This window comes from Panicum virgatum, chromosome 3K, assembly GCF_016808335.1.
Source record: "Panicum virgatum strain AP13 chromosome 3K, P.virgatum_v5, whole genome shotgun sequence".
Classification (NCBI taxonomy): Eukaryota; Viridiplantae; Streptophyta; class Magnoliopsida; order Poales; family Poaceae; genus Panicum; species Panicum virgatum.
The window spans coordinates 7330116-7354971 of NC_053138.1; the positions used below are offsets into that span (position 1 = coordinate 7330116).

At 45.8% G+C, this 24856-nt stretch overlaps 2 protein-coding genes across 7 annotated transcripts; both read left to right on the forward strand.

Annotated features, from left to right (window-relative positions):
• The first annotated feature begins 328 nt into the window (after positions 1-328).
• On the forward strand, positions 329-24856 carry LOC120697220 (outer envelope pore protein 16, chloroplastic-like). Of its 4 annotated transcripts, none has more exons than XM_039980375.1 (6): positions 329-498; positions 638-689; positions 23343-23374; positions 23813-23846; positions 24018-24085; positions 24607-24856. In XM_039980375.1, the coding sequence occupies exons 1-6, from the start codon at positions 385-387 to the stop codon at positions 24745-24747; spliced, it is 441 nt and encodes a 146-aa protein (XP_039836309.1). In that variant the 5' UTR covers positions 329-384; the 3' UTR covers positions 24748-24856. The 4 variants fall into 4 exon arrangements, with proteins under 4 accessions (XP_039836309.1, XP_039836308.1, XP_039836307.1 ...); XM_039980374.1 differs by lacking the exon at positions 23343-23374 and adding an exon at positions 5193-5224 and having other exon boundaries at positions 330-498; XM_039980373.1 differs by lacking the exons at positions 329-498; positions 638-689 and adding exons at positions 21825-22272; positions 22412-22463.
• Positions 10883-21332, forward strand: LOC120697214 (receptor-like protein EIX2). Of its 3 annotated transcripts, none has more exons than XM_039980369.1 (2): positions 10883-12494; positions 19902-21332. In XM_039980369.1, the coding sequence occupies exons 1-2, from the start codon at positions 10946-10948 to the stop codon at positions 21047-21049; spliced, it is 2697 nt and encodes an 898-aa protein (XP_039836303.1). In that variant the 5' UTR covers positions 10883-10945; the 3' UTR covers positions 21050-21332. The 3 variants fall into 3 exon arrangements, with proteins under 3 accessions (XP_039836303.1, XP_039836302.1, XP_039836301.1); XM_039980368.1 differs by having other exon boundaries at positions 10885-12572; positions 19707-21332; XM_039980367.1 differs by having other exon boundaries at positions 10885-12564; positions 19699-21332.

Below are 24856 nucleotides of genomic sequence, written 5' to 3' on the forward strand. Positions count from 1 at the left end.
AGGAAGAAGGGGACGGCTCGTCGCCTTGTCCGCAAGCCCTGATCGATCAGGCGTAGGGACACTGGCTGACACGCAGGCCAGCCCAGCCGCTCCGCGGCGAGGAAAAGGGCGAGAAGAGGACCAATCCCTGCCATGGTGGCGCGCGCGCCTCACGCGAGTAGATGAGCTGTGGCCGCCTGTTGTTGGAGGAGCAGCAGCAAACAAGGGGCAAAGCCCGCTGTCCGCGGGGATTGCCATCGGTTTCGTGGCTTGGCAGCCACCGCCACCGCCCTCTCTCTTTCCCATTCTATATCTTCTCCGAGGCGAGGGAGTCTAGTGCCCATCTCACATTGTCGCACAGCTGAGCTGCCAGGGAAGGAAGAGAAGAGAGAAGGCAGAGGCAGGATGCCCCACAGCCGCTTCTCGGGGTCGCTCCGCTCGCCCAAGATTGACGTCGTCATCGACATGGGGAACCCCTTCCTCAACCGGACCGTCGACGGCTTCCTCAAGATCGGCGCGGTCCGTTCCCCTTCTGCACTTCCTCCTCTCTTTTCCTTCGTCCTGCGCATCACGAATTTGCAATGTGCCTGGGTGCCTCATATCTATCTGTATATTCTAATTTAATCGATCCCTGATCTTGTGTTCGATCCTTGATCAGGTCGGCGCTTGCAAGGTGGCCGCCGAGGAGACCTTCGAGTGCCTCCACAGAGGTCCTCTTTGCTTCCCCCTTTTCTTTATCCATTGCCCTTCTTCCAGTTCAGTCATACTGCATTCTCCTTACTTTGTTTATTTTACTTTTACCTTTCATTTTCACAAAAGAAAATGCATTATGTTTGAACAAAACGGGTAGTCTCTGTTCCATAGCCCAGGACCCTTCGCCCTTGTTAGATGGAAAAGTTTTGATTTTTGGTGGCACACACGTCGGAGATTGATGCTCCCGAAACATTTGGTCATTATAACCATACTTAAATGGAGAGCGGACTGCACACTCTTGCCTCTGCGATTAAGTGCAGAGACTGAAACAGTGGAGCAGATACAACTCCATACTGTGATTTGTATGTCCTGCATTTGGCATTCAGTATTATCCTGAATTTTCTGCACATTTGTGCAGCCTGCATTTGGCATTCAGCCTTATCCTGAATTCGTGCACATTTGTGCGGCCAGCATTTGGACTGAAATGACAAGAAAATTCTGATGTTGTTCCTGAAGGTGCCATTAGTTCGTGCACAACGGATCTTAATTGATGCACTCATTCTAGCTACAGGCCAGCTTGTACACTTATCTTATTTCTTGTTGTCTCTTCCTTTTAATTAAACTAGCAAGGTGGCCCACACTAATAGCGCGTGTAGCTAGTTTTTTATTTAATTCTTTAAAAATATTTACATTGACAGAAGAGATGTATTTTGTAATTTATTTACCTCTCATTTGCTCTTGTTGAATATTATACTACTTGCAGCTTTCTATGCATAAGAGTTCATATTAATCATCACCTTTTATGTTGCTTTATTCTATATTATAGTTGCATATTTTAGTACTTAAACCTGCAAAATCTAAATTTCAGGATTGAATTCAATTTTGGATCACCTTGAATACGGATCAAATTGTACATAATTGTATTCATATAAAGTTTTTTATAATTATGAAATATATTTATATGTATTTAATAGTTATGTTTGCCAACAATTTGTAACTTAGATGTTGGAGTTCGATTTGTATCTTGCAATATTTTGATTAATATTTAGCGAAAATATATCTAGTATAGTTGTTAGAGCACTTAAGTAGCATCTAGCAGATCTAGACCTGACTCATCATCGGAGCGAAATAAAAATGATCATGGATTAGACAAAAAAAAGTTATGTTAAAAAATAAGTTGAGGCCTCCTGCTGGCTTTGGTAAATAAATGTTATGCAAAACTTATATATATATATATATATATATATATATATATATATATATATATATGCGTGCTATGTTAATGCATATATGTTTTAAATTTTTTATTTAACCAAACCTATTATTATTTTTCCAACTTTGGTTACTGCACAATTTATTTGTTTTTAGCCCATATGACTGCATATATTGGTCTACTTTAGAGTTTTGTCATCTCGGTGATAGATAGTTCCATATATATCTTTGTTGTTGTTTCTAACTCTTTTCTTTATTTTTCATTTTCTCTAGCAATTTTTATTGATTTCTATGTCTTCTATTTTGTTCCTCGGTATATTTGAAATCGATTAGTGTGTATCGCATCCGATGCATCTAATGGAGAAGTTTCCTGTTTAGTATTGTGCCTCAGGGTTTTTTTTTCTGAACGAAGAGGAGCATCGACAACATACATTTGTTTGAATCATTTGATTTTGTACTATAGGCAATCGACTTTGAGATAGATTAGCAGGGCTTCAGGTCTGTATCTTTGGCTAAAATAATTCCAGTTGTGGCTTCTTTGATGGAGCAGCTTTTTTTATGGATATAGAGTTGTTTTAAAAACCGTTCGGTAGAACCGCTGCTTCTATTTTTTCATGAATATATGAAAGATGTCAAATGTCCAACAGGACATGGCTATAATTTAATATTTTTCTCATTCTAATGATATTATTTATAGACTAAACCAATAAATTTACTTTTGTCCTTTTCTTTTGCCCTCATTTTCTCATTTTTCCTGCCTTCTTTTTCTATTCTCCTTTTTCTACTTTCCTTACCCGTTCAATCTTGGTGTTTCTTTATCTTTTTTCTCTTCTCTTTCTCTATACTTTTTAGAGGTATCGATCACATTTGTGTTCCATGCCTAGTGTGTACTTATAGAAAATTAGATGGAGATAATAATGTTAATAATTATCTATGCTATTTGATTCCTCACATGACTAACTCCCGGATTTTTCCCATGCATCTATTTAGATTGAGCTAATAATAGTCACATTTATTTGTAGGTTTCGGTGCTTTACCCTTTATCCCAGTGATTATTACTTGTATGGAACTATTATATGCCCATAGAATCATAATTCTTTGTTGACCACCATCACATTAGTTTGTATACCTAAAGTTGTTCAAGAATATGCAATATTTATGATGATAATTCTTGTTGGAGAAAGTATTGGTTCTTTAGCGGATATTTCTCTCACATTAATTCGTCTGCGTATTCATTAGCCCACACTTACAATCATAAGGTGCCAATGGTCTTGCAATAGATTGCAATATGTGAAACTCTGTGCATCATCATTATTTTTTCGGCCCTATCTTGACGTTTGGTTGCTCCAGAAGAAATGGATTGATTGAGTTCGGCAATGATTTTGAGTAGAATCCAGTGTGTTTCATGCAGCTGCATGTATTGCATGACGTTCTTGAGACTCAAAAAGTTGTGATTCGGAATCTCGGGCAAAGACTATGGTCGCGTCGTAGTGTAGGGCGTTCCAAAGATTTTTCAAAGCAATTATCTCTTTCAATAGTACCAATACAATACAACTATGGCCGTGTTGTCACGCTTATGCTGCTGCCATTTTTTTTTTTACATCTTTAAGGAAGGTTAGTGCGAGACATAGATGGTAACATGAGTTTTTATGTCATGCGGACCCTGTATTTAACTTTAATTGGATACAAACACTTTTTTGTAGTTTAAAATATTGCATCTCATTAAATTAGACATGGACTCTTTTGTCCAATTTAGATCGTTAGATCTTCATTAAATCGAATGGTGTAAATCCTATACACAAATACTATTTAGATCTTCGTTAATTTGGAGTATTTATTAACTTTATTTGCCATGAAACTCAAACTTGGATTTTTTATTATTGCATTTGATACTATTTATTTAGCTATTTTTCTTCTTAATATGATTCATAATCACTACACATATCAACAATAATTTTTTTATTCTAGTTCTTGCATTTATCTATTTATTAATCATATTTGATGACAATTTTTTTATACTTTTAATTTTTAATTTAGCTATTTGGCCAATAATAATTTTTTTGTCGTGTGCCAATGCTAATTTTTTAATTTTTTAATTCCGAATTTGTTTATTTAGTAATTGTATTCAACATGGACTCTTTGGTTAAGTCCTAATTTCCTTATTTTTTAATTCCAAATTAAGCTATATTTACTAATCGTATTTGGTATGGACTCTTTGTCATGTCTTTTTTTATTTTTTAAATTTGAAATTAGCTATTTATTAATCGTATTTGACATCTCATCGCGTTTCTTTACTCCATCATCATCACAAAATCGTCCGTCCATCCATCTTCGACATCCCTTCACGTCGGGCAGTGCCACGACACCGGGGCACATCGCGTCGGAGGCTCCCTCTGCCAGCCTGTTGCCTGCGACCACCGTGCTGCTAGCTATCAGTAGTTGGTAGGAATTCAAGTCAACACTATCTCTTTGCAAAGAGGTATTAACAGTCCAGATTAATTCTAAAACATATGTTTTTCCATCAAGCTCACGTATTACCCATGCCCCCTCTTCTTCAATCGTCCAGGGCGCATAATCCGTTTGCAAAACTCTTAACAGGTACTAACAATATGACATACTAAAAAATTAGTCAACTGACAACAGTTGGACAGTCATAGAATAACGTAGGAATTTCTAGACCCTCTCGACAAACGTGGTGGTTTGTTTTAACACTCCCTTAATAATATAATAGAATTTATACTTTTAATTTTAAATTTAGCTATTCAGCTAATATTAATTTTTATCTAGTGGTAATGCTATTTTTTTAATTTGATAATTCAGAATTTTCCTATTTAGTAATTGTATTCAACATGGACTCTTTGATTAAGCCCTAATTTCCTTTTTTTTAATTCCGAATTAAACTATTTACTAATAGTATTCAGCATGGACTCTTTGCCATTTCTTAATTTTCCTTAATTTTTTAAATCCGAAATTAGCTATTTATTAATCGTATTTGATATGAATTCTTGAGTTAGTTTGAACCGTTAGATCTTCATAAAATCCAACGGTGCAAATTCTTCTTTTTTTTAGATTAATGTGGGAATTTCTAGACCCTCTCTACGAACGTGGTGGCTTCTTTTAACACTCCTTTAATAATATAATAGATACTTGGTTCCAGGCTTTAAGTTTGTCCTAGATATTTTAGATTATGGGTCGCTTGCACTCTTTGTTGCTATATTTCACAGCCAAACAGGAGAAGTCGGTACAGTGTACCCTTCTATTTGCAGTTTTGCACACATAATAACAAATTTTCTTTTCTTTCTTTGCAGGGGATGTTTCAAAGCACAAGCTTGAGCATGCCGTAAGTATTTTCGTGGCTTTCATTTCCGTATTTTTGAACTATTCTATCTTCATGCCCTTTTGACACGTGGAGAACATACTGTGGTCCAAGGCCTTGCCAGTTAGAGGATTCTACGCTTCAACCTATTCTATCTTCATGCCCTTTTGACCCTCTTACGTTACCACCCACTAGTCTATCAATCCGTTCTCACGCACGGGCTAATTATAATTAATATAAAAAATAAAGTTTATAGCTAATAATTATGATTATCTATTTCACATCCTCTTTGAATTGATATTCTTATCTCTTCCATCATACATGAATACATGGTGACATATATCGTGGGTACTATTTTTATATAAATAACAACATAAAATAATGTATTAATAATGATAGGGATAGTAATTTAGAATTCTATATTGGTGCACTTTAATATTTTATTATAATTATATAATTTAGATTCAGATTTAGGGGTTTCTTTAACTCTTAAGAATGATAAAATTGGATAACTTATATCAAATTTAGGGGGTTATTTTTATTATTTTTATAATGGCATGGGTGGGTAGTTTACACAAAGATTAGGGGGGTTAATTTATATTTTTTATAATGGCAGAGGTGGCTAATTTAGATACATGTTTAGGGGTTACTTTGGTCTATTTTCATTATGGCAGAGGTGGGTATTTTATTAGAAAAGATAACAAATTCAATGACTATTATGATTAGAGTTGTCTGATTGATGGCCGGATATTTCTAATTTTTATGAGAATTTTTAAGATTTCTCATTTTCTTTAAAGTATCCACATAGGATCACATGGAGGCTCGAAAGAAGCCTCCAATTAGTAATAGTAAGATGGATAGTGATTTACTTGATATTCCAAAACATGTAATTTTATTTTAAAAAAAATTCATGTAAGAGTACTGCAGAGATCTCTAGCTATAGTCTCAATCCAGTACATTGTCATGTGCGGCTCCTCGGGATAGAAATTTAGAACCAAATCCCTGTGCCTCTTTTGCTTATTGCTACATGCTTGTGGGTCTGTTAGTTTTTTTCATAGAGTAAGTTGCTGTTTGCATTAAACTAATATGCTTTTCTGTTCTGAATACCTATGCAGCTAAAGAACGTGTTTATTACTCCCTCTGTCTCAAATACAGATTTGGAAAGAATAGCATGATATATTATGACGGGTGCCCTCTTTTATCAGATATCCATTTGGGTTGTTGTTCACCTTCAATTTAAACTACCTTGTGCATGCCGTCTATGATGGGCACATAAAGTCACACTCTGAAATTTTTGGATTTCACGATGTGATTAAAATTAAAAATAAAACAACAATTTTCTCATAATTTTTAAAAGTTTGCCAATATTTATTTTTTTTCAGGGAAATTTTGTAAAAAAATAATAATAATTGGTTGTTTTTCTAAAACTAAATAAGGTTGTTTTGTTGCATTCATGCTGATTGCATCGTTTTATTTGTTTGAGTTTTCAATTTGAATTTGAATTTGAATTATTTGAATTTAAATTTGAATTGAATCGCTTGTTGCTAAATTAGAAGGCTTTTCCTCTTCACTCTCCCTCTCTTTCTCCTTTGCAGCCCACCTTCACTTTCTTTTGGCCTGGCCATTCTCCTCCCCTCCCTTTCCCTTCTCTCACTTTTCTTTTTCTCCCGGCCCAACTTCTCCCCGCGAAGCCCAGCCCAGCCGGCCCAGTTACCTCTCTTGGCCAGACGGCCCGCTCCGCCTTCCCCCTCTCCTCTCACGCCGACAGGGTGACCCCACCTGTCGGGGTCCTCTTCTACCCCGTGCGCAACCGGGACTCGATCCCGAGTTCGGGTGCGGCACGCGCCGCCGCGACCTTCCTTGGCCCGCACGCCAAGGATCCCCGGCTTTGCCCTATAAATAGCGCCCTCGGACGCCCCTTGGACCTCCTTTCTACCTGTGCCGCCACCTCCAAGCCTAAACCCTAGCCGCAGCCGCCATTGGAGCCCGAGAGCTCTATGCCGCCGCCGATCCGCCGTTCCGCCGCCTATCCTCGTCGGCCACGCAACCCCGGAGCTCCGCGTCGTGGTGAGCAACGTCTCCAGCCCCCTTCCCCCTCCTCTCTCCCTCTGTTCCGCTCGCTTGAGCTCGCCGTCGCCGCCGTTCCGCTCCTCGCCGCCGCGTGCCCCGGTCCGGCCTTCGCCTCGACCACCGAACCCCAAGATGAGTTCCCCATCTCTCACTCTCTCCCAGGCCAAACCGCGCTCGAACCCGTGTCTGGAGTGCCGATTTCAGCAACTCCGGCGACCCCCCGCCGCCGCGGTAATCGCACGTCGTCGTCGCCGCTCCGCCTCTAGCCGTCGCAAGCCCCTGTCCGGCCTCCCACTCGACCAATCGATCCCCTAGACGCGTTCCGTGTGGCCCTAGCTCACTCCTGACCCAAACCCGAGTCGAAGTCAAGCCCCGAGTCACCGATTTCGGTCAACTCCGGCGAACTCGCCGCCGCCCGCCGCCGCAGACCTTGTCGCCGGCAGCCCAGTGCCGCTGCCCCTCCTCCCGATCTGACCAGGATCGTTAGATCGAGATCCAACGGTCCAAGTCCAATCTAACTTGAGTCAACAGATCCAATACCGGTCAACCCTAGGGTCTTTTGCAAAAGAGCCCCTCTGTTTCTACAAAATTAACCCGCTGTCCACAGCAGTTCAAAAGTGTTAACAAATCAGTCTTTTCTTTTCTGTTTTAGCCCCTGTTATTCTTATTAATTGAACCCGACATCCAGGAGCCCTGTTTTGCCTTCTAGCCCCTGTAGTTTAGGTTTAATTTTGTTTTAGCCCCTGGTTTCTTCAAATCTAGCCCCTGAAAGCTCTGTTTCTTCACAATTAAGCCCCTAGGATCTTGTTTTAGCCATATCTTCTTCGTTTTAGCTCCGTTTTCATCAATTCTCGCGCTCACGTGATCCTTGCAACGTGTGCGATAGCTTTATAACCCTGTTGTCCTATGTGAGCACAGTTTTCTGTGTCTTGCAAATCTTTTCCGCTAGCTCTTAACTCTATAGTTAATCGCGACTAAATCCCTGAAGCACCGTTTATCCCATAGAATCGCCGTTTTAGTTCCGTTTTTCTGTGTTTCTTGCGCTCTCGTAACCGTAGCAGCGACCCCTATCCTTTAGTACGCTCTTTTAAAGTCTTTCTTCTATTTTGATGTATTGTTCTTAGTTGTTCTTTTTGTTTGTTTTGTATGTTTGCTCGGTGATTGCTTCGAGTAGAAAGATCGTTGTTCGAAGATTGAAGAATCAAAATTTCCAAGTGAGCCAGAGCTGAAGAACAGTAAGAGTAGCTTTTCATTGGTGAAAGGCAAGTGACCCTAACCATACTTCTATCTATGCTTTATTTACAAGAGTACTATGATTTAATTGGAACATGGAGAACCACCCAAGAAAACCGTACAACCACAATATTATATGGCTCTGGTCTTATCTAAGTAATTAGATGAACTATATGTTGTGTTGGGGTTGTTTTGCTTGGTGGTTATGAGTTTGTGTTGTGGAGCGGGTGAAGGAAGCTGTATCTTCTGAGGGACCGCAAAGGCAGGGACCAACACATACAAATAGGGATTCTTCGGAAAGGCCTCGTAGCGTCCCTATGCAATCACACCTCGGAAGTGTGGTATTGTGCCTAGCTAGCACATGCGTGGTTGGGTTCAAAGTTCTTCGGAACTTTTACGCGAATTGTGGTGAAAGTGTACAACCTCTGCAGAGTTAAAACTAACCGGTTAGCCGTGCTCACGGTCAAGAGCGGCTTGGACCCTCACATGATTAATAAACTTAAAAATGGATTTAAATCATTTTCTGGTTATTTCTTGTGGCCTTGCTGAGTACCAACCATAAGTGTACTCACCATTGCTTACTGCTGCTCAGAAGGAGAAAGTTGTGGTGAAGTCTTTTTGAAGATGTTGCTGAGTTCTAGGCGTACGCAACCCCCAGTCGATTGCCTGCGAAGTTGAAGCTATCGTTTCCAGGATAAACTGTATAACTCTGATAATCTTTTAATTATTGCTTTTACGTGATACTGTTACTGATTATTCACTTATAATGTCTCTATATATATGAAACTTGATCCTGGCATACATATAGCTATGCATTCGGTTTTGTACTTAAAACCGGGTGTGACACATAATTGACTTGATTGGGATATATATATGACAGTTTGAGGAACTGGGGAAAAACCCTTTTGCCGGCCATTGTGTGCCCGTGACATGGCTCACGGCAAAAAATCTTTTTGCCGGCCGTTGTGTGCCGTGTGCGTTCCATCGTGTGCTACACACGGCAAAATTTTGCCGTGGGTGAACCCAAATGTGTTGTGCCCCGTAGTGAGATGGATGTGCCTGATGATGCTGTGACAAATCCTACCACTGTCTTTTAATGCTTTCGAAATTGTGGTGCAATGTGTATTGTAGTGAGCCTGATGATATCGAGCTCATGACATGACATGGGTTGGTGGCGTTACACGTACGAGCCAACACATCGCTTGCACACGGAGCGGGCTTCATTATTCTGGGCCATCCACGCTTGCACGGGAGACGGGGTCCATCGAGCATGTCCACTTGTCCAGTAGCTAGAGTCTAGAGACACTGGCTGACACGCAGGCAGGGCCAGCCAGCCAAGGCAAGAAAACGAGAGGAAGACCAATGCAGTCCATAGAGGGCACTCCATGGAACAGTTTATAAAAGTGACGTTTTGGGTTATGCGGTCGGTCATGTTTGTTAGGTTTGGATTTTGGAATAAAATAGTGATAGACCGTAGATTTTTCTCAGAAATACCTTCATATATATATGAAAAGGATAATTTTAATTTGCTGGTACATACAAAAAAGTTACCTCCGTTCTTAAGTATATGACACAATTGATTTTTTGCTCAAACTTTGACCAACTATTTTTGTTCAATCAATTATAGTCAAGTGAAATAAAATGAATATCACTAGATCTGTCATCAAAGTCACTTTAGGTTTAGCTTATAGATTCATCTATTTACACAAATATTTGTACAAAAACTGAATAGTCAAACGAATGAAAACAGTCAATGGTGTCATATATACATTCCAGAACGGAGGTGTAAGTAGTTGCTAGAGTTGTATTTAGACTTCAGAGGGCATGTTAATGCCCATAACATCATCAATTTGTCGCCGGAGGAATAAGTATTGACTTTAAAGTTGTGGTACTCTCTCCGTTCCAAGTTATAAGTCATTCCAAGAATCTTGGAGAGTCAAAGTTTTTAAGTTTGACTAAATTTATATGACAAGATAATAATATTTATGATATCAATTAAGTATCATTAGATTTTTTGTTATCTATATTTTCATAGTGCACCTATTTGATGTCATGAATCTTTATATTTCTCTCTGTAATTTTGGTCAAATTTTGAGATGATTTGACTCTTCAAAATTCTTGGAATAACTTATAATTTGGAACGGAGGGAGTAGACTGGAGTGACGTTACATGCGAGGGCAAAGGTTTGAAGAAGACAGTGCACGCGATTTCCTCCTCCTAGTAGTGGTAACAGTAACACGTCCGACGTGATCGATCGCTACTCTTGGATGAATAATATTCAGACTAACTTAAAGGTGGCAGCAGTATCGATCATACAACTGTAATGACTATTAAAAGCGAAAGAAATGTCTGATTGAATACCATACAAACATTTATTTCGTAACACCAACACCACGATCCGTCTCTCATCCCAGCAACTGCAAACAGAACCAGAACAGCACAATGGCTGCAACGCCACCTTCCTCCTTCCATGGAGCTGCAATTACAGCCATGTGCCTCCTACTCTTCTTCCTAGTGCCAACCGTCACCGTTTCGCCTGTCTCCGGTGCAGAGACGTTCAACGGCAGCTGCATCGCGGCCGAGAGGGGCACGCTCCTCTCCTTCAAAGCCGGCGTCACGAGTGACCCCAGCAGACTGCTGAAATCGTGGCGAGGTGAAGACTGCTGCAAGTGGTACGGCGCGAGCTGCAGCTCCAGGACAGGCCACGTTGTGAAGCTCGACCTCCGCAACGATTTCTTCGTAGAGGACTTTGACGGTCTCCATGATGACCAAGCCGTTCATTGGCTGCGTGGGCAGATAAGTTCATCGCTTCTTTCCCTATGCCATCTTAAGCATCTAGATCTTAGTGGAAATATTCTTGGAGGCAATATGTCTATACCGGAATTCATCGGTTCTCTGAAGAGCTTGACTTATCTCGACCTCTCGAACATGAATTTCAGTGGTCGAGTACCTCCTCAGCTAGGCAACCTCACCAAACTAGCATACCTCGACATTAACAATGATATCTTGGATGCATATGCATTTTCATCGGATGTTTCATGGTTAGCAAGCCTTCACTCACTGGAGTATCTTGACATGAGCTACGTGAATCTTAGTGTGGCGGTTGGCTGGGTTCATGCGGTAAACAAGCTTCCAAATTTGAGAGGACTTTATCTCATCAATTGTGGACTTAATAGTTCCATCCCGTCACTTGGACACCATAACCTTACGGTTCTGGAGGAACTTCGCCTCTCTCATAACCCTTTTAACAGCCCCACTGCACCAAATTGGTACTGGGATGTAACTAGCCTCAAGGTTCTAGACATAGAGAAGTGTGAATTGTCAGGGCCCTTTCCGGATGAGTTGGGAAATCTGACCATGTTTGAGGCCCTTGATATGGGATGGAATAGCATCGAGGGGATGATACCAGCAACATTGAAAAACCTGTGCAGGTTACAGGCGGTATACCTCGCCGAAAACAACATTGGTGGTGATGTAACAGATCTAATAGAGAGGTTACCGAACTGTTCTTGGAATAGCTTGCAAGAGTTAATTTTGTTTGAGACCAACATTACTGGCACATTAAAATCGGTACCCAACCTCACTGCCTTAAGCACACTTTTCCTTATGAAAAACCACTTGAGCGGTTCTGTGCCTGTGGAGATAGGAACACTAAATTATTTGGCTGAACTGCATATTGGCAATAACAACTTCAGTGGTGTGATATCAGAAACTCACTTCTCTGGTTTGGCTAATTTGAAGTCCATTGACTTTTCTCAAACTTATCTTGAAGTTAAGGTGGACTCGGATTGGGAACCTCCATTCAACTTGGACAGGGCATTTCTTTCATCTTGTCATTTGGGTCCCCAGATTCCTAATTGGCTTCAATGGCAAAAGAGCATCTCATACCTTGTGATGTCGGATGCAGGTCTCATTGGTAAGATCCCAGATTGGTTTTGGACTACATTTTCAAATGCCTGGCTTCTGGACCTCTCTTATAACCAAATTAGCGGTGAGTTACCACTTAGTTTGGAGTTCATGTCAGTAGAAGAGCTTTTTCTCCAGTCAAATCATTTAATTGGTTCAATACCACAGTTTTTTTTGAACTGTATCGGGGGAAGATCCCCACCTACCCATTTCATTGAAACTTGTTAGTTCAGTTACAAGTGATCCTCGGCATACCGAGGTTGGAGATTACAGGAGGTTTGAGGGAGAATGGAGAGGAGTCAAGAGTGTGCAATCCAATCGCGCCAAGCACTGTTCTCGGCGGTGTGTCTTCTTCTGTATCTGCAGGACCAATCATCGATGTCCTTGACAACACGGCGTAGCACTTCCGAGGGAGAGTGATCTTGGTGTTCGAAGATCAAGTCATTTCGAGCCTTCCAAACTTTCCAAAGGAGTAGCATCATTATATCAAGTCGCAGGACAATCGGGAGAGTGGTGGGAGCGCCAAAGTCCCAGGGGCGTTTGAGGGTGGTGTCGGTCAAGACAAATTGCAAGCGGCACCAGACAGCAAGGGTCTTGGGGCAGTTCAGGAAGAGGTGTGTGTCTGTCTCTAAAGTGCTAGTGCAGAGTTCACAATATGATTCCTCCCTGGGCTTGATGTTTCTGTGGAAGAGTCGTGCCCGCGTGTTAAGACGACCGTGGTGCAGTAGCCAACCAAAGAATTTGATCTTCGTAGGGAGACGAACGCTCCATAGCCTGGGGACGTCAGAGGACTGAGAGGTTGCGTGGAGAACATGATAGGCATCACGGGTAGTGAAAGGTTCATGCTCCACAAGAGCCAGCAATCGAGAATCAGGCACATCCTGCAGGTCGACGTGAGAGAGGGAGTCTTCTAGGTCCACTAGTTCCCTCCTGGCAACATGAGTTAGCCGGGGGCGTAAGTGGTGATGGAGGCCATCATGCAGAACGGTTCGAACAGTGGCAATGTCGCGAACGCAGTGTGAAAACAAGGCAGGGTATCGCTCGGCCAAAGGAGTGTCAAGCAACCATTTATCATGCCAGAAGGAGACCCGAACCCCGTCCCCAATCAGAACTTTGGTCACGGACCTGTAGCGGGGAAGTTCGGCCAGGACAAGTTTAGGCAGGTATGAGTCGGGATTACTGACAAAATCAGAACCGGCATGGGAGAGAAACCAACGTTTCCAAGGCAAGGGCTCAGCCTCATGTAGCTTGTGGACAAATCTCATCAGTAGACAGTGATTCATGTCCTCCATGTTTTTGATCCCAAGGCCCCAGCATCGCGGCTTTGGCACACCCGCTCCCAAGACACCAAACATTTGGCACCCGTACATTTATCTTCACCAGTCCAAAAGAAGGCACGGCGCCTGGCTTCCAGCTGATCTCTGACGGTTTTTGGGAGGAGAGTGGACGACATGAAATAGATGGGAAGGCTGCCAAGCACAGCATTCACCAGGACGATCCGACCACCAGTGCTTAAGAGGCGTGCCTTCCATCCAGCTAGATACCGATCAAAGGACGAGAGCAGGGGTTGAAAATCCGAAGGACGCAGCTTGTGTGGTGAGAGGGGAAGCCCCAAGTAGGTTTGGGGGAAGGAGGACAGCGTACAGCCAAGAGCCGTGGCCATTTGAGCAGCAGTTGCGTCGTCCACGTTCATGGGAACAAAAGTGGATTTCTGGAAGTTGGTACACAGGCCGGTTGCAGTGGAGAAGTTGTCAAGAATTTGCTTCAAGGCAAGCATGGAAGGAACATCTCCTTTGGTGAGGATCAACGTATCGTCTGCGTACTGCAGCACAGGGCAAGGGAGGGAGTGATCCACAGGGTGGCAGAGGACACCGTCAGAAGAAGCACGTTGGATGAGCTTCTGAAGAACATCCGCGACAATGATGAAGAGGTAAGGTGACATCGGATCACCCTGCCTCAGACCACGTCGACAGGTGATCCACCTCCCAGGAACACCATTGAGCAGCACCGCCGTACGCCCACTATTTAGGATGCGAGCAGTCCATTGTCGCCAACGAGCATCAAAACCACGGGCCTGCAGAATGGCGTCAAGGCTCGCCCAGGAAACCGAGTCAAACACTTTTCTGAAATCAAGCTTGAGGACCGCCGTAGCAACATTCCTTTTGTGACAACAGCTGAGAAGGTCCGCGGCGTAGACAAAGTTTTCAGCGATACTGCGCCCGTGTACAAAACCAGTCTGATCCGGGTCGACCAGCAGGGGGATAAGCGGTTTGAGCCGGTTCACCATCACTTTTGAGAAGATTTTCATCGGGGCAGTTCTGCAATGAAATTGGCCGAAAACCATCGGCAGATCGAGCACCCTCCTTCTTGGGTAGGAGGACGAGCAGAGCACGGTTAAGGCCATCAAGCTCAAGACTACCATCATGAAATTCATGGAAGAGTTGCAGGACATCATCCCGTAAGGCCGACCAAAAATGCCTGTAAAAGGAAGGGCCAAAGCCATCAGGCCCTGGGCTGGCATGAACATCCATGGCAAATAGCGCACGGGTGATTTCCTCCATGGAGAAGGGCTCGGAGATGGATGCAGAGGCGACCGTCAAAGTAGGGTAGAGAGCACCGAGATCGAAATTCCAGGCGATATGCGGCGTACTACCAAGGAGAGCAGAATAGAAATTATGAAGGATGTCACTTTTTGCGCTGTGGGCAGTGGTGGTCACTCCATCGTGTTCAAGGCAAGCAATGGAGTTGTGCCTTCGGCGCCCACTCGCAGCAGCATGGAAAAATTTGGAATTTTCATCCCATTCCAGGGCGAGGCGAGTGTGGAAGCGCTGTCTCCAGAAAGCAAGCTTCTCCGAGTGCACATCACGCAGCCCCCGGACGGCAAGGCATCGGAGAGCGTTCTCATTAGGAAGCAAAGGACGCTGCTCCTCCAACAGATCAAGGGCGTTGATCAGCACCTTGGTGTCCTGTTCCCGGACGTCAATCGGTGAGAGACGACGAGACCAAGTTTTACAGGCATTCCTGCAGTGTTTTAGTCGCTGGGTGAACACCTTCCCGGTGTTCCCAAAGGCTGGGCTCTCCCAAGCCGCAAGCACGACCTGAGGAAAGAGGCGGTGATGCATCCAGGAGTTCTCAAAACGGAAGCAAGCACTCCGTGGAACATGGGTCGACGCCGAGACAAGGAGGGGGACGTGGTCGAAAGCAAAACGAGTGAGCGAGCGCAGCGTGGTGTTCGGAAACACCGCATCCCAGTCAGTGTTCACAAAGCAACGATCCAGATGCACCAGAGTGGGGACATCTCGACGGTTGCTCCAAGTGTAGGCCCGATCGATAAGGGGGATTTCAATGAGCCCAAGACTGTTGATAAGATCGTTGAAGCGATTTGCCTCGGAAGCGTTAAAACAGTCATTGTTCTTGTCGCCCGGACACTGAGTGAGGTTGAAATCGCCAAGGAGCATCCAAGGACCCTGAACAGTCGAGGCCACGGATGTAATCTCACTAAAGAAAGTAGGCCTATCTTAACGGACAGAAGGTGCATAGACATTAGTCAGAAAGAAGCACACTGCATCGACTGACAATGTGAAGGAGGCCGTCAAAGAGAAGGGGCGCGATGACACCGCACCCAAACTGCAGATGGATGCATCCCATGCGGTTAACATGCCTCCAGCAGCGCCCACGGAATCACGAGAGACACAATTAGAGAGGCAAGAGGGAAGGAAAGAGCTTCTTTTAACAGAGCAAGAAGAGGAGAGCTTGGTTTCCTGCAAGGTCACAAAGGACGGACGGACAGAGAGTAGCTTAGAGAGGACGTCGTCACACCGACTCTGATGGCCCAGGCCGCGGACATTCCACGAAACAAAGGACAACGTTCTGTTCATGGACAACACAAAAGGCACCAAGAGACGGAGGGACAAGGGACAACAGCAAGGTACGGAACAGAACAATTGATTAAGCACGGAACAACACATGAGCGCGTACAAGTTACACCGGCCGCCTCTAAACCGGGACCCCAACCACTGCGCTAGCCGAGCAAGACATCAGGCCGAACACGCACACAAGACAAGTACCAGACAACGGCACCAAACAACAACCATACAACAGACAGAGCACTATCCTGAACAACAGGATCAGGGTAGGCTAAACTACATCCTCTAGAAGGATAAACACAACACTGACAAGAAGCCGGGCACATCAGCCCACGGTCACCACCTCCTCCTCGGTGTCCGACAGGTCAGGGAGACCGCACACACGACCGAGGCAACGCAGCTTGTTCGTCGAGATCTTGGCAGGAGCGGGGCGCAGGAGCATGCCAGAGCTGGTGAGAGCCTCCTTCATCCTAGCAGAGGCACGTGTTAGGTCGAGCTGAGTGGCCTTGACACGCGTGGCCTTGGAAGTGGCGTCGATGTAGAAGGGGTCCTCCTTTGCGGCAAGGCGGCTGCTGCGGCGACGGGCTTTGGCAGCGGAGTCGTGCGCCCGCTTGCGGCGAGCACGACGGCGGCGAACGCTGACTTCGTGTTCCTCCTCTAGCAGCAAGTCCTCCAAGGAGGGAGCGCGCGAGGGAGAGCGACGAAGCACGTCCACCGGCTCGAGAGAAGGTGACGGAGGTGGTGGAGAAGCCGGGCGCGACGGGGTAGGGAGCTCCCGGATCGTCAGCTGTGGAACGCCAGTCAAGGAGAGGGCACGTGCCAGAGCGGACACCGCGCCTTCCACAAAAGTCCACAACGGGACAGAAGGGAAAAGCAAGGGGCCGAGCGAACGGCAAGTACCGTGGTCGTGTGAAGTTGTGCGCCCCGGGCTCGTGCGACAGACCCCCTGGCGGCCACGCGGTTGCTCCGAATGGCTGAGCGGGTCAAAACGCGCCGATGTCGCGCGCCGGGGAGGGAGGTTGTCGAAGCCGTCGTCGTCCCCCCAGTCGGAGAAGTCCGGCTCGGTGGGGAGCGGGGCGCCGTCAGGGTGCCCCCAGACCTTCACCACGCGAACCTTGGCGATGCCGGCCAGGCCGCCGCCCAGGTTGCGCAACACCAGGCCAGGGCGAACCAGAAGTTCGTTGTCGAGGAGGACCAACACCCGGACAGCCAAGTAATCAGCAATGTCCGCGCCGTAGTTGTTGTCGGGTCTGTGGTCACCAACGGTCCGGATACACTCCTTGTCGACGCAGCAGACGTGCCCGTACACTTGGAACGCGCGGGTGATGCGCTCCCGAGTCCAGTGCTCCGGCGGGTAGTTCATCGCCGCAAGGACCGCCAGGCGATGGTAGCGACAGACGAACCTGAAATCCGCCTCCTCGTGACGGATTAGCCGCAGAAGACGGCCCTCGTGGAAGAAAGGGCCGCGTCGCAGCGTCTCCTCCCGAAAAAGGGGGTGCCTGAACACCACCATCATGGTCCCGTAGGAAGAGGGCGCCAGCCGGACGGGAGGGTCGCCGCCACGTTGCTCTAGGGTAGTGCGGATGAAGAGCCCTGGGTCAGCACACTCAGGCTCGACGAAGGCGTAAGCGAGGCGCCGGCAGGGCTCCATGTCCACTGGGGGCATGTGGACCTCAACGAAGTCATGTCCGTTGGCGGCAGCATCGCTAGCAAGGGTGGGAGAGCGAGTGGGGATGAAAGGTGTGGCGGCACGCCAAGCACAGCGGGCGTGGGGGCGGCGAACGGTGGAGGCTGCAGTAGGAGGGGTGTCATGGACAAACCGGACTGCAGGAGCGCGGCGCTGCTCCCCATGAGCATGAGGGGAGAGAGCGAGGGAGTGGGTGGTGGGGGAAAGAGGGGAAGGTCCGGAGCCCGTGTATCGCCGGTCCACCGTCGGGGAGCGCCAGGACGCGGAGTCCCCGGACCGTGGTCCGAACGGCGCAGGCGCTCGTGGACGGGGCGGCGACGAGGAGTCCTCGCTGGAGGAGCGCGACGCTCGCCGAGCGACTCCCGCCCAGAGGGCCGACGGCCCTGCCATCGAGCACGTTGTGCTGCGGTGGCCGTAGCAGAGGCACTGCCGGCACCGGACTGGGTCTCTACACGCCTCGACGTGGTGATCAGTCGAGAGGCACCGGAAACACTGGTTGTGGGAGGGAGGCACTGAGCGAGCACGGCGATGTTTGCTGCCATCCGCGTTTTTTATAGCCGAGGGGGCGGAGGAGAGCAAAGCGAGGAGGTATGGTCGCGCCACACTCGGATTAGACGCCTGATGCGAGCCAATGGCGAGCGGCGCGGAGATGGTGGGGAGGGCGAGGTGACCTCCGTTCGGCGCGCTGGAAGCAACACCACCGGACAGAGAGTGAGTTGACGGAGCGCTGTGGGGTGATGAATGCACCAGTTCACCACTGAATATCCGGAGAGGAGGAGTGGCAGTAGGCGATCTATTTCCCCAGATATCAAGGAGATCTCCCGGAGCAGCAATGGCGCACTCACTGACAGGCCGTTGGGGCAGCGGCGCTTCTGACAGGAGGTGGGAGAAGAAGTGAATGTCGCCTTCCTTGGCTTGGCGGGAGGATGTGGGGAGGGTTTCGCAAGGTGGGCCGTCATGGGCCAGGGAGGGGGTGCCCGGCCCATTCCGGGGAATCCGCATTTCGAATTCCAGGGGTGACGACATCTTCCCGCTCAACTCCAGCAAGGTCGCCGGTGGCCATGGTGGAGGCTAGAGATGGGAAGAGGAGCAACGAGACATCCCCGACCTTGCACCTCCCCCGCGTGACAAGGAAGGACGCAAGGTTCTTGGTGGCCGCACTGTCAGAGAAAACTCCAAGACCACAAGACTGAACCTCGAACCGGTGGGGAGCTCTGGAAAAACGAAAACTCAGCGCGTTCTGGACTTGGAGCAAGGAAGGAGTGCAAGAGCCTTTCTCCGGTCGAACCCAGAAGGTAGCCCCCCTCGGCACCGGTTGACCCCTAGGGGCGGGGACGACGAGGTGATGAAAATGCAACAGAGCCAAGTCGCAGAAAGGCATACCTGTGTTCCACGGGTAGCGGCGTTGAGTTGCTGGGAGTCGACACGCCCTGGTGGAGTAGGAGCCCAGAGCATCACGAGAGATGCAAGTCCCACCCGCCACCGCTGACTGCAACACCAGTGGAGGAGGTGGCTTGGACGGAAGGGGCCAACTCCGGCCACGGCGCCGAGAACAGAGGGGGAGAGGAACAGTAGCCCCAATCGGAGCAAAGCAGGGAGAGATGGATTCAGGCGTTGAGAGGAGAGGTGGGAGGTCGGAGGCGAGACGAGGGTAGCTGGGAGACGACGGAGGGGCGGCTGCGGCCGGAGCGCAAGGAGCGCTCATTTGGTGAAAAATGGCCGCACTTCAAACATAGTTCAATACCACAGTTACCAAGAAGCATTAAGTTATTAGACATCTCCGAAAATTCTTTAAGTGGACATCTGCCATCAAATTTAGGAGCTCCATATTTACATGTTGTGGTTCTCTTTTCCAATTGTATAACCGGGATCATTCCATACTCAATTTGTCAATCACCTCACCTACGGATTTTAGATCTTTCAAACAACCTGCTAACAGGGGGACTACCTGGTTGTGGCAAAGAAGAGCTGAAACAAAATAACCCATCAAGCAGCAACTCGTCAAGGATCAACTCAGCAAATTCTTCTAGTTTGGGAATTCGTGCTCTCCTTCTAAGAAACAACAGCCTTTCAGGTGGATTTCCTTTACTCTTGAAACAGTTCCAGAATCTTGTATTCCTCGATCTATCTCAAAACAGGTTCAGCAGGAAGTTACCTACATGGATAAGTGAGAGCATGCAAAGATTGTTAATGTTACAGTTAAGATCTAACAACTTATCTGGTCATATTCCGATCGAAATAACATGCATTTTTTCTCTTCGTATCCTTGATCTAGCAAATAACTCTTTTTCTGGGGTTATGCCACGATCTCTTGAGAACTTGAAAGCTCTAACTACCACTGTTGTGGCATTAGATACAATAGATAATCCTTTCCAAGAACTTTATGAGTATACATCCACTGCATCTGGTCAGTCTAATAATGATAGCTTATCATTGGTAATTAAAGGGCAAGTTCTTGAGTACGGAAAGAATGCCATATATTTGAAGAGCATTGATCTATCTTGCAACAGGTTAGCCGGACAAATCCCGGAAGAATTAGGTTCACTTCTTGGGCTCATAAATCTGAATTTGTCATCGAACTTCTTGAGTGGAAATATCCCGTATAAGATTGGCAATCTGCAATTATTGGAGTCTCTTGACTTGTCCAACAACCTACTTTTTGGTGAAATTCCTCAGGGATTATCAGATTTGACTTCACTGAGCTGTCTGAATTTATCCTATAATAACCTATCAGGCAGAATACCGTCAGGACACCAACTTGACACTCTCAAGACAGACGATCCTACTTCAATGTACATTGGCAATCCTGGTCTTTGTGGGCATCCACTTCCAAAGGCATGTCCTGGAGATAATCCAGCACAAGAAGATCCTGCCAGGTGGCATGAAGATGACAGCACTCAAATGGATTTTCATCTTGGTTTAACCGTGGGATTCTTGGCGGGACTTTGGATAATATTTTGTGGCCTTTTCTTCAAGAAGACTTGGAGATACGCCTATTTCAGCCTATGCGACAAATTATACGATAAGGTGCACGTCTTCTTTGTAGTCACCTGGAAACAATGGTTCAGAAAACCGGGTACAAACTGATCAAGCAATACAAAGGCACATCTATGGCATGCCGATTGGACCGGTATCTTTGATTGTGGAGCTTTGGGTTTTCTATAATGGATCGTTCACATCACCACGGCTATGTTAGAAGCTCTCAAGTTATAAAACTATAATAAATGTGTGGTATATTGTTGCACTGTAAGTCTTTAATGTAAGAGGCCAGTAATTAATTGTAAAACAGCCTCCACAATTTGCTGTGTGATTTGCTTGTAATTTGGAATTTCCATAATTTGTTGAAACTAATGCACTCTGTTATCCGATATCCATTTGGCAATTCCATTTCACCTCTAACTTTGAGGCTCCGAACATGGTGCCGCCGTTGTCAACACGATAGCACATATGGATTCTTTCATGATTTTCTTAATAAACTTCTAAACACTTTCTTTTTCGTGGACGATTCAACCAAGAGGAGGGTCCATTTGCAGTTTTTTGTTTTCGAATTCACTCGCACCACCATGTGCGTTCTTGGTTGAGCTTACATCTCGTGTAATTTTCAGTAAAAAGGAAAAAAAAGTTTCTGATACAGAGGAACCTGTTTTTCGAGGGTACTAGACTACTAGCTGTAGAGCAGTTGGCCTCGCTCCCGAGCTCGAGACAGATGACACATGGCGCTACACGAGAGCCAACACTCAGTAGCCAGTAGCTTGCACGCAGTGGGCACATTCTGGACCGTCCATTCTTGCACGGACCACACGGGGCGAGGAAGAAGGGGACGGCTCGTCGCCTTGTCCGCAAGCCCTGATCGATCAGGCATAGGGACAGTGGCTGACACGCGAGCCAGCCCACAGCCGCACCGCGCCATGGAAAAGGGCAGAAGAGGGCCAATCCATGCCATGGGGGCGCGCGCGCCTCACGCGAGTAGATGAGCTGTGGCCGCCTGTTGTTGGAGCAGCAGCAGCAAACAAGGGGGAAAACCATCTGTCCGTGGGGATTGCCATCGGTTTCGTGGCTTGGCAGCCACCGCCACCGCCCTCTCTCTTTCCCATTCTTTATCTTCTCCGAGGCGAGGGAGTCTAGTGCCCATCTCACATTGTCCCACAGCTGGGCTGCCAGGGAAGGAAGAGAAGTGAAGAGAGAAGGCAGGCAGGATGCCCCACAGCCGCTTCTCGGGGTCGCTCCGCTCGCCCAAGATCGACGTCGTCATCGACATGGGGAACCCCTTCCTCAACCGCACCGTCGACGGCTTCCTCAAGATCGGCGCGGTCCGTCGTTCCCCTTCTCCACTTGCTCCTCTCTTTTCCTTCCTGCACATCACGAATTCGCAGTGTGCCTGGGTGCCTCATATCTATCTGTATATTCTAATCTAATCGATCCCTGATCTTGTGTTCGATCCTTGATCAGGTCGGCGCTTGCAAGGTGGCCGCCGAGGAGACCTTCGAGTGCCTCCACAGAGGTTCTCTTCTGTCTCTGCTTCCTTCCCCCTTTTCCCTTTTCATTCATTGCCCTTCTTCCAGTTCAGTCCTTCTGTATTCTCCTTACTTTGTTTACTTTACTTTTACCTTTCATTTTTTACAAAGGAAACGCATTATGTTTGAATAAAACTGGTAGTCAGTCCAGGACCCTTCACCCTTGTTAGAAGGAAAAGTTTTGATTTTTGGTGGCACACACGTCAGATTGATGCTCCTGAAACATTTGGTCATTATAACCAGACTTAATGGAAAACGGACTGCACACTCTTGCCTCTGCAATTAACTGCAGAGACTGAAACTGTGGAGCAGATACAACTCCATACTGTAATTTGTATGGCCTGCATTTGGCATTCAGTATTATACTGAATTTTCTGCACATTTGTGCAGCCTGCATTTGGCATTCAGCCTTATCCTGAATTCCTGCACATTTGTGCAGCTAGCATTTGGCATTCAGTCTTCACTCTTGATGGTTGTTCCTGAAGGTGCCATTAGTTCTGTACATAGGGCCTGAGCCAGTGCAAAGTGGTGTTACCACAACCGATCTTAATTAATGCACTCATTCTAGCTATAGGCCACCTTGTACACTTATCTTATTTCTTGTTGTCTCTTCCTTATATTGCCATTTGTAATTTGCTTGAGGACTTGTTAACTCTCCTCCTTTTAATTAAATACTTGGTTGCAGGCTTTAAGTTTGTCCTATGATATTTCAGATTAATTCTTGTATGCATTCCTGTTGTGGCTGAAAAGATTATGGGACACTTGCACTCTTTGTTGCTATATTTCACAGCCAAACAGCAGAAGTTGGTACAGTGTACCTTCTATTTGCACACATAATAACATAATTTTCTTTTCTTTCTTTGCAGGGGATGTTTCAAAGCACAAGCTTGAGCATGCGGTAAGTATTTTTGTGGCGTTCATTTCCCTATTTTTGAACTATTCTAGCTTCATGCCCTTTTGACACTTGAGAGAACATACTGTGGTCCAATGTTCCTAGGCCTTGCCAGTTAGAGGATTATACGCATCAACTTTCTAAATGTTTTTAATAAGGATGCTCTTACATTATCACCCATGGATAATGATTTACTTGATATTCCAAAAATACATGTAATTTTACTTTTTTTTTAAAAAAAGTCATGTAATGAGTACTGCAGATCTATTGTCTCAATTCAGTACATTGTCATTTGCGGCTCCTCAGGATAGAAATGTAGAATCAAATCCCTGTCTCTTTTGCTTAGTGCTACATGCTTGTGGGTCTGTTGGTTTATTTCTTCATAGAGTAAGTTCCTGTTTGCATTACACTAATACGCTTTTTATCTTCTGAATATCTATGCAGCTAAAGAAAATGTGCAAGGAGGGTGCTTACTGGGGTAATTAATTGACCAGTTTTTACAGTTTTCTTTTATAATGAGTTTTTACAGTTTGTTGTTGCAAACTCATATAAATGCATTGGCTTCTTTCCTTTCTTCTTTTACACTTTGGCTAATTCAGATGTTTGTTCCTTTCAAAAACCTTCAGATGTTTGTTTGTCTAATAAGCAGGTACTGTTGCTGGAGTTTATGTGGGCATGGTGTATGGAGTGGAAAGGGTCCGTGGTCGCAGTGACTGGGTAAGAATTAACTGAAATATGAATATTTCAGTTTTATTGTTGTTCATTGAACATTGTGTCAAGGAACTTTTATATGCCTTCCTGTTGGGGAAAATGTTACTTGCCCACTTGAAAGGTAGACCTTACTACAGATAGGATAAGATTTTTCTGTGAATGGTACAAGTGAAAGTTAAGGCGCTATACGGCACTGGTACCTTATACATCAAGATTTTCTTTGCAACATTTGTTCTCCCCCTCTTTGTCCAAAGATCACATAATTGTCATGTTAATTTAGTTTGTTAGAAATCTAACTGATGTGTATAGAAGATGATAGGTCCTTTTTTTCATTTTATCTTGAACAGTAAGGATATCCCAAGCTTCAGTTATGGAAAGTTCAGAACCATTGAGCACAGTATGATAACAATTTAGAATCTCCTCACCAAAATAACTGTAGAATCTGCCTGGTTCATTCCATGCAAGTTTTCAGTCATCTTTTGGTGTTCATTAACCCTCTTGTGTTCTGGACTTTTGGTTACCTGCAGAAGAATGCAATGATAGGTGGCGCATTATCTGGTGTCCTGATCTCTGGTGCCAGCAACAACCACAAAGACAAAATCATCAAGGACGCCATCACCGCTGGCGCAGTTGCAACAGCTGTTGAGTTCATCAACTACCTTACCTAGTTATGCAACTGCATTCGCAGTACCATTGTCGTACAATAACAATAAGAACTTCTTCAGTGAAGCCATGTTCGGTTCAATAAACCAGCATCTTCAGTCTTGGTTGCTCCTC